At 30.7% G+C, this 9,991-nt stretch overlaps 1 protein-coding gene across 2 annotated transcripts; it reads right to left on the bottom strand.

Moving 5' to 3' along the window:
- Positions 1–957: 957 nt before the first annotated feature.
- Positions 958–9,772, bottom strand: LOC106789845 (tight junction protein ZO-2). 2 transcript variants are annotated; one of them, XM_014754365.1, is made up of 17 exons: positions 9,606–9,772; positions 8,897–9,356; positions 7,422–7,591; positions 6,709–6,911; positions 6,164–6,592; positions 6,015–6,081; positions 5,780–5,930; positions 5,539–5,690; positions 5,134–5,428; positions 4,883–5,054; positions 4,572–4,797; positions 4,318–4,492; positions 2,848–3,057; positions 2,407–2,751; positions 2,100–2,341; positions 1,518–1,758; positions 958–1,432 (listed from the first exon to the last, which is right to left on the bottom strand). In XM_014754365.1, exons 2-17 carry the CDS (start codon positions 9,032–9,034, stop codon positions 1,010–1,012), a joined length of 3,639 nt encoding a protein of 1,212 aa, XP_014609851.1. In that variant the 5' UTR covers positions 9,035–9,356; positions 9,606–9,772; the 3' UTR covers positions 958–1,009. The 2 variants fall into 2 exon arrangements, with proteins under 2 accessions (XP_014609851.1, XP_014609850.1); XM_014754364.1 differs by lacking the exon at positions 9,606–9,772 and having other exon boundaries at positions 8,897–9,520.
- Positions 9,773–9,991: the final 219 nt, after the last annotated feature.

Here is a 9,991-nt window from a genome sequence, read left to right as displayed (position 1 = left end):
TCAGTTGATTTAATAGCTTATTTATCAGCTGATTCGTATATAATGAGTTTTTTTTATTAATATTATAAAAAACAACTCGCGAACATAATAAATCATTTTAATACTTGTCAGCGAATAATTGATTTTTTGTTTTGTTCGTTGTTGTATTTTCTATTCTTTTTAACTTCATATTAATTTTAATGGTTTTATTTATCTATAACTTTTTTAATATACAACAATATTTATGCGATCATTATAAGTATATTATAAATGATTATCTAATATTTATATATAAACATAAATATATATATATATATAATTATTTAGTTATTTTATAAGTTTGTATATTTTTACCGTAAGAAAAATTGCATTCTCTTTGGAAGAATATGATTTTTCATCTTGAATTTTTAGATTCAAAATAAATAAACATATAAAACTTGTGTACGCGGAGTCATACAATGATCATTTGTCTCTCAATGTTACTTTTAATTATATATCACATGTCATAGTTTTTTCATATATAATTAATTAATCATTAAAATGCAATAACAATCAATGCAATGACATTATCATCATCATCATCATCTTCATCATCATCATTAGAAATAATCAATTATTGCGTAGTAGATTATTATATAGTAATAATAATAAAAATACAAATAGATTTAAAATAATCTATCAAAGCGGAAAGATTATCGCACCATATTTTAATTAATAGTTTATTACATGTATTATATATATAAAACCAATTGTATAAAATACATTGCTAACTATTTCTTTGCCAATCATTATTATACAGAGGTAGTTTTAAGGCAGATGTGGTGGTTTTTCTTTTTCTACATTTATAATATATCATTGTGTGATTATATTGTAATTATTATCTTTATCTATAATGTGTTATACGATTTATACTTATCTATATTATCGGAACAAGAAGAGAAAAAAAAAAAAAAAAAAAAAAAAAAGAAAACCAAGACGAAGAAAGAAAATTAGAATTTTAATTACGAATAATATATACCCATCGTAAAATTTATCTAATATTATAATGATGTACAGGTTTCCGATAAAGTTCAAAGGCACTACCTCTTTGTTCTCTGCTTCCAGCTAAATCTAAACCATTAGGTTCTCTATTGTGAGTCGAACTATTGGAAGCATAAGTTTGGTTTCCACTTCCATGATTGTTATTATGATTGAAACCATTATGATTGACGTTGTTCCGATTGTGAGTTGAACTGAGATTAATTTGACCAGCACTATTAGAATGAGAATGAGAAGTCACAGGAGGACTAGAGTGAGGATGAGTATGACTCAGGCTATGACTATGTATCGGTGGTGTAATGTGGCTGTGATTATGATGCGTATTAACCGGATTATTCTCATTATGACGAGTGGGTGGTGGAATATTATAATAATACTGACTGTTGTTGCGTCTAACGTTGCTATTATTCTCTACCTAAAATGTGAAGTAAAGAACTTATAAAATTTGTCTTTACTCGTTTCAGTAATAATAATAATATCAATAATATTGTTATACTTACTCCATTATGCACGTGCGAAGTGGCAATAGAATAACTTTTGGTATGCTGATAAGCCGCAGCAGCATTGTTACCATTGTTTCCAGTGTTTCCATTATTATTACTATTATTTCCGCTGTTTTCATCTCCTACTAAAGTTGTTTGCGGTGGTCTGTAATTCTTAGGCTTTGGGGGTGGTATCGGTTTGTATGATCCTCCTGGTTTGTTTTGTGGAATTGATATCGGTTTGTAGTCTGTCGTCCTGCTATAAATATATAAAGCAATATTTCTAGCTTACTTGGGTGCAGGAAAAAACAAAATTATGAAAATTAGGTAATCAAAGGTATTCAAATTTAAACTAAAGTATCTCTACTCGATATATATATTCTACAAGCTCTTCTTAATGGACGAGGTGTTCTTGCCATCACCCTATATGAAAAAAATGTTTATTTATATGAAAAAAATGTTTATTTATATATATCACTTCTACGATATATATATATGGCATGAATTTTATAATGAATGAATTCTCCTACTATTCCATACATGTATATATAGACATTTATTTATTTTTTTTTTCTAATTATAAACACACGATTCACTTACCTATATTTGGCATAATCTGTTCTAGTAGGTTGGGAGTCTTGAGTAGGAATAGGTTGAGCCGTAGATCTTGTAAATCTGTATGGATCATGAGCTCTAGCCGACATACCACTACTTTTTAAATCATCAGGTACATTTGGGCCTAAACGATTCGTTGATGTGTTGAGATTCACACCAGCATAACTTGGATTTCCATTAGTATTGTTATTATACGAGTCATATGAGGACATACTATCGTAGCTTCCCTATAAAGAGATAAAATGATATTTAAATGCCTATATCATATTATCAGAGTATTATAGAAACTTACCGCTTTTGTTTGTGTTCTTTCAAGCGACGATGTGGCATTGACTTTGTGAGGAGACGCGTTTATATAATTTCCAACATCCAAAACTGAATCAGCTTTGGTAATGATTCTTTCTTGAGTAGAACGTACAGTTCCTCTAGTTGTTTGATTAGTTGGTTTAATATTTCTATCAATCCTTGGTGGTAAATCCGGTGGACTATGATGTGGTGATCTAGGTTCAAACGATGTTCCAAGATATTCCGGGGAACCAGATTGATTACTTGTTTGTCCTGATAATGAAAAACCATATTTGCTGTCTCCAGCACCTCCTCCTTGTTGTGATCTTCTTTTATGTTGTTCAAAAGATTGCTAAATAAAAATGTTCTCTTTTATATTATATATATATGCACATAATTTTATTATTTATTGTTAACAGATTTAAAAATATATTAAGTTCAAACTTACTTGATAATTTGTAGAATATGGAGGTGGTGCTGTTGTATCATCTTGCGTAGCAATACTTGGATCTGAACTACTCTTCAAGCGTATAGGTGGACCCAATGTTCCAGGAAGAGCAGGTGCAGGGCTTAATTCCAGATCACTCTCCGGAGAGGAAGCGTAGGAGAGGCGAGATGTCATCGGGAATAGGAAGTCATCCGAGAGGGCTTCTTCTGGCTACGATCATATGACACAAAGGACAAAACATTACATGAACATTACATTACACATTAGGTGTATTTATAATAGCAAATTTAATAAAAGGTAACATCAACGATTACGATAGATATGTAAACATAGAATATATTTTAGTTGCATAAGTGTATTGTGATTTTTTTTTTTTATTATTATGATAGTGCATTGTTAGTATTATATGATAAATATATCATCAATATTTTTTCTAAACTTGTGAAATTAATTTTTGTGCAATATAATTTAATATCAAATATAACAAAGATATTATTAATATATATAAAAAGAAGTATCTAAAAAAAAAAAAATATTTTGTTCGAGTTCAAAAATAATAATTATATATAATATTTAAATATAATTTTGTTGTTGTTCATAGTAAAGAAAAAATAATACATGCATACAAGTATACGGTCCATTAGTATGCATGTATTAATCTGTAATATAATAATTAAGAAATATTATGCAATTGTTTAAGATCTTATAGATCTAATTTATGAGTATATTAATTCACGATAAATTTGGGCATTCCACATTAAATTAATATTTCAAATATTCATTCAATGATAAATAATATCAATTTTAATGAGCGCATGCTTGTTAAGATTTGTGGCAATCATTCATGACACACGAAGATGACACAATGTATTAAACAATTAATATAAACGATTAAAAACAAATATATTTAAACATATTTCAACGAAAAACTTAACAAACAAAGTTAGGGATATTAAAAGTTAATTGATGGTATCTAAAGGGAATTTTAATGAGGCTTTTATATGTAGCCGAAAAATTGCTCACGGATGACATCTGAAGTATTGGGTAAGGACATGAATGATGAATGTTCTATAGGAGAGGAATAAGAATAGGGTGATAAAAGGGAGGTATTATTTTTATTTTGATCGAAGTATACTTCATCTTCAATAAGTGATGCGAGAGGAGGTTGCGGGATATGCGAATGATAAGGTGGAAGGTATAGATCTGAATTCATATATCGGCTACATATTGGCTACAATCAACAAACTTATTATTTAAACTCAAATCTTTTCGATTAACAAATCTTTGAATCAATTTCATAAATATGCCCATTTCACATAAGATTTGTCAATGTCAGTTTTAACTCTACTTTATAGCTGATATTTTAAAAATGATTATTATAAATATATTGAAATACCTGACAGTAACAAATGTGAACATCTTATTACAAGCAAGAATATAAATAATAATTAATAACATTAAATAGAGTACCTTCGTTTGGCTCATCCATAAAGATCCCTGTTGCTGACGATCTATTAATTCTCTGAGTTTACGATACCAAGCTTCAGGAGTTGTAAGTGTAATAACAGCACTAAATATGTGTCCCCAAATTTTATCCAATTTCTGACATTGTTCTAAAAGTTTTTTGCTACTTTTGTGCGCTGACCTGAGAATATTAAAATAAGAACAACATAAGTTATATAAATATATATGTTTATATATTTTTAATTAATTGAAAAACTTACTTGGGAACACCTGCTCGCATTTCTTTAATAACTTGTTTAGTTTCAGCTTTTAAAAATATCACAATAGGATAAAACTGAGCATAATTAAGTCGATCAACAGCATTAGGTGTAATATCCAATAGAGCATGTTTTCCTCTGTCCATGACTTCTCTAATGGCACTCAAACGAATAATGCCAGAGGATTTAGTATTTTTATTACCGCTTTCTTCCATTTGACTTTCCATTTCTAAAAAATTAAAACGCATCTCTCAGGTCATAATGATGTACGATATGTATTATGAAAATTTAACGACTCACTTCGATTTACTCACGTGGGGAAGTAAATTTGTCGGGAAAATCTTTAAGTAATTTTTCCCTACCGAGATCTGCCACGGGACCGAAAAGTACAACCGGTCTAACGAATCCTGGATGTCGAAGAATCACTCGTTCATAAGCTGGAAATTTACTGACGCTATCGGAGAATACCACGTCGTCCCAGTGATCCTAAATAATAATTTAAAATAAAAATATTAAACGTGTATTCCTAATAAATTGTAATAGCAAGATAATAATGTTATCTCACCCTTCCCAAAGATTTAGAACGTCTGTGACTACTTCTTCTTCTTCGAAAAAAGCTACCTCTACTCTCGCTAGCGCTTAATTCCTTCTTCGTGGCATTGAATTGTGCAGTTGCAAGTTCCTCGGCACGTGCTTTGTTTGGAATAATACCTTTCTGTACTTCTTGATTGTTTCTTCCAATTCTAAATACTTGCCAAGAACCTACAACTCCGTTATGAAGAGTGTCTACCACGTGAAAGACATCTCCGCTGCGAAAGCTCATCTCTCCTTTCTCAGGTTGTTCGTAATGAAAATGTGTCCTGATAAAATATTAAGATGTTTTATTATCATACATTAAATACTTTCTTCTTTCTCATCTACAAATTTTTATATTAACAAATATTAATAAATAAATTTTAGGGAGACTTACTTGATATGAAACGAATCACCTCTGCCAGATGCAACAATTTGATCATATTCCTGACGTCGATGTTGTACTATCAAATCAATTTGTTCTTGAAGACTAAGAAGAAATAATACAGCTTCTTCTCTGGTTACACCTTTCATATCCATGTCATTTACCTATTTAATCATTCCAACAAAATATCAGTATATACAATAATATTAAATACTTTTTAAAAGTTTCATTGGTGATATTTTTGAAAACTTACTTTTAAAATTTTGTCTCCTGGTTGAAGGCCTTGAAGAGATGCTGGACTACCAGTTTGAACTGCTGTTACAAAAACGCCAGTCTCATTTCCTCCGCATAATCGTACTCCTACTGAACCTTCTTTTTGGAATGTAATGAAACGAGGATCCGGCCTAGATATCAAATTTTCATTAATAATTATTTGTTTAATCAGATACTAAACAAACCTAACATGATTTATAGAATATAGCACTTACATTGGTTGTTTCGTTCTATGTGTGATAGAATCTTCATCGTACATTTGTCTTCGCGAACTATAATAATCTATATAAACGAAAAAAAGATTAATATTATAAAATCAAAAAAGCATACACAGATTTTAGTAAAAGTGAAAATTGTAGTTTACCTTCAGGCCTTGGAGGAGGAGGCCTAGGTGGATCAACTGTTGGCGTTGCTGGTAAATCTAATTGACTCAAAGAAACATCCATTAAAGGGCCTCTGGAACGTCCTCTTGGTACCAAATTACTTTTATCTTCCAATGGTTGTCTAGTTGGTGGTGGAACGTATAAATTTTGGCTGCTATAACTAGCACCGGATAAATACTCTCCGCTATCAGTCTTTACTTGTTGCTGAACGTGACAACAGGAAGAATCTCTTGTAATAACGATAGACAGTCTGTCTTTACATTGATCCATTAATTTTCTTGCTTCCTTTAAACTCATATTATCAGCGGCAATACCACTTATTCGTGTTAAAATATCGCCAGGTTTAACACCAGTGTTTTCTCTAGTTACTTCCTTCACGTACAATCGACAACCCAATACAATACCAAAATCTACAAAGTTGAACACAAAATTTGTATTAGATAATAATCTTTACAAATAATTCCCTTGTTAACTGCGACAGGTTACAAATAAACTTTGACTTGTTAAATCCTAACCCTATTCTTACCATCTTTTTTATTATTTCTTGTGAGAGTAAGCCGATGAGTTTGAGGAGCAGAATTGCCTTGGCAAGTTGATGAGTTCGACGAAGCTCTTCGTTTAACGACCAATAAAACGGTCGATCCAGAGTCCCGAAGAACTCGGACAGCTGCTCCATAATCAGCACCTTCTAATGATACTCCGTTAGCGGAAATGATGCGATCGTTTACCCTAAAAACACACAATCGACTGACTTGTATATACTTATCATTCGTAACGCAGCAACATCATTGATTCTTTTTATGGAAACTCGATTCACCATAAAACGGTATAACATACATACTTACTATCGTAACAATTTCTAAACTTAAACGTCTCATGCAACACTACACTTTCTATTTTGAACGTTCACGTTCGATAATTTTAATTAGTATTAAATGCATCTATAATAATCAAAGAAATATCGACTTTCGTATCGATCTTTTTAATGTTTAAAATATCGCGCGAAAATTTAAACATTGATTTGGCGGGCTATTAAATAAAATGGCGTAGAATTTAAACGATTCATAGAACAACGAAGAGAAAGAAGACATTAAATCGAGTCTGTAGAAACATTTTCTTTGTTTTTTGTTATACTTCTTTCGTTCAAGATGAAAGAGCTTGAACAGATTGCCTCAGGCTAGACTGTGAACAACCTTTTTTGTAATTCTTATTCTTCTCGAGAGAAGAAACATTACTCACTGCAACTTTCCTTCCGCAGGTCCGGCCTTCAAAACGTCGGAGATTGCAATAGCTGGGTCACCATTGGTAAAATGTGGATTATCACGACCACCAGATACGGCAATACCAAAGCCATAACCAGGAACTCTAGTAACGGTCACTTGATGAATTTCCCATCCTCTATCACCACTCTTAAATAAAGAACACAAAATTTCTTTGTATTTCGAATATCGCGCGAAAATTTGAACATTTATTTGGCGCGTTATTCGACAAGATGGCGTCCAAATTTAAATCAAAGTATTATTTATGGTATTAAATTTATTTAATATATATCATTTGATAAACGAGGTTTTTATTTTTTTTTGTAATAAGTAATAAGAAATTAAAAACGTTGTTGAAATTTAAAAATCTCCACGGTACGTTAAGCAGGAATAAAGCGTAAAATTAGTGCATGTAAGTTTCTTGAATATCTCTGAAAACACTAGTAATACAATGTAATTTACGAAGCGTTAAAAAGAGGAATATAATAAGAGACTTTCTTCGAAGAAAGATTCAAGCGTATCGTCTGACATAGGATGAGGGAATTTATATACTCCACAGAAGGGAGTATATATAATACTTTTCTTGGAATTCGATAGAATGTTGACAGTATTCAGAACAGACCGTGTCCTAGTTGGATGTGTTTTTTCTTTTCTATTTCTTTTTTTTTTCCTTCCAATCGGTACACATCGGTATGCTAATGGTTAGATAATTCCTTAAAAAGTTTCACGTAACGAAATAGCGGAGGTAGTAAAACATAAAAGTAAATAGAGTTGGTGTGTACATAGTTTTAAAAGTACATAGATCGAATAAATCTCTCTTTCTAAATTGCAAGCACGAAGGTTTTCTCCTACGCGAATATTTACGACACGATTCTCCTGGAATGCGAAATGATTTACGTTATACCGAAAAGAAACTTAAACGTGTATATATATTTACATATTTATTTATATATGGTCATATTTTTTAAGTTATGCATTTATTAAATTACAAGGAACCTTTTTATCCTAGGGGAAATAAATTATTTCCAATAAAAATATTTTCTATTTAAACAATTTGTATACTAATTTGATATTAGATCATTCATTTTTGTACTATAGATTGATACAACAGAACGTATTTTAATTTTAAATGAAGTATTTAAATATACGTTCACATTGTAAGCGAGTTAACTTGTTTAAAATTACCGCGTAAAAATAATCGTATAAGAATCACTAACGAGCCCCCCCCTCCTTTGTTTCGCTTTTAAAGTCGTAAACAATGGAGATCGGTCTCACGACAATCTTTTGTATTCCCCCTAGCCCTTTTAGACTTCATTCTTATCTAATTGTAAGATCAATTTACGATCGTATATATTTTAATGGGAATATAAAAAATATTTATGTATTTATTGTGAAATTTGAAAATAGAAAATATGATATATCGATTGCGATAAATTTTCGATTAAATCGAACTACCTGACTGTCCAATCCGGTGGAAGAATTATGAAGGGTTGGTGGATGATTGGATGTTGAGGAATTCAATGGTGATCCTGAATTTCCGACGTGACAATTCCCATTGGTACCACTTCCAATACTACTATCGTTTCTATCCATCTTTCGTTGTGTGTTTTATATATAATTAATAAAACTTAAATCGATGTTGTAATAATGACAACGACGAAGTGTATGTTGATGATGACAACGTCAAGACGTTCTTACGAATGATCCAAGAAACATGATTAATTTCTAAACCCACTATCTTAATTAATTCTTCTTCCTCCTCCACGCACCACTCACACTCATATACACAAACACAGTATTTTTATCACCCACACGATCTTGTTAATATTACAAAATGTATCCTCATTTAATTATTCTTTATTTCTTAATCCTTTGATTTGTTTTAAACAAATATCTTAGTCATTTTAAACGCGAACTAATAGAAAAGAAATCAAAAAATTTACTAAACGGAAATGGCACTTATTGGAAATATTAAAAATTCCCGGGCATATTATAATCGCAATTATCGAAATCGAAATATATTGATCGAATCGATTATTCATATGACGAGATATTCACACACGATTGTTAAATATTTTCGTTGTTCCAAATGAGAATGACTATTATTATTATTTTAATCAAAAGAAAATATATAAAATTTCTCAAAAGAAGAAATATGCAATACTTTCAAGGACATTACTGAGATTCACGTTTATTCTTATTCTTCAGCAGGCTGCTAATTGATCCTGTTTTCTCTCCGGCTACTGAATATATATACACACACGTACGTATGCACACAACTCATAAATATTTTCTTCTTTTTTTTTTTTTTTAACCTTTTTTCTGTTTTTATTTCTTTAAAAGAAAAAAAGACAGAATTATACTTTCAGCTTCGTGCTTAACACGCAAATGCATTTGTTTGCTTCGATATAATAATAATCACATTAATATTTCTAATTTTTTCTCAAAAAATTTTTTCATAATTCCCGCTCTATTTTCTTTTTTTGTCAGATTAAACAATGCGCAAATTCGTGCGCAATGCGTATTTCCGATCCACGTTTATTTCTTAAT

The sequence above is a fragment of the Polistes canadensis genome, unplaced genomic scaffold (genome assembly GCF_001313835.1).
Source record: "Polistes canadensis isolate GaletaPanama2010 unplaced genomic scaffold, ASM131383v1 scaffold_205, whole genome shotgun sequence".
Lineage (NCBI taxonomy): Eukaryota > Metazoa > Arthropoda > Insecta > Hymenoptera > Vespidae > Polistes > Polistes canadensis.
Note: the sequence above shows the minus strand (reverse complement) of the source record. Positions and strands in the feature narration are given on the sequence as shown.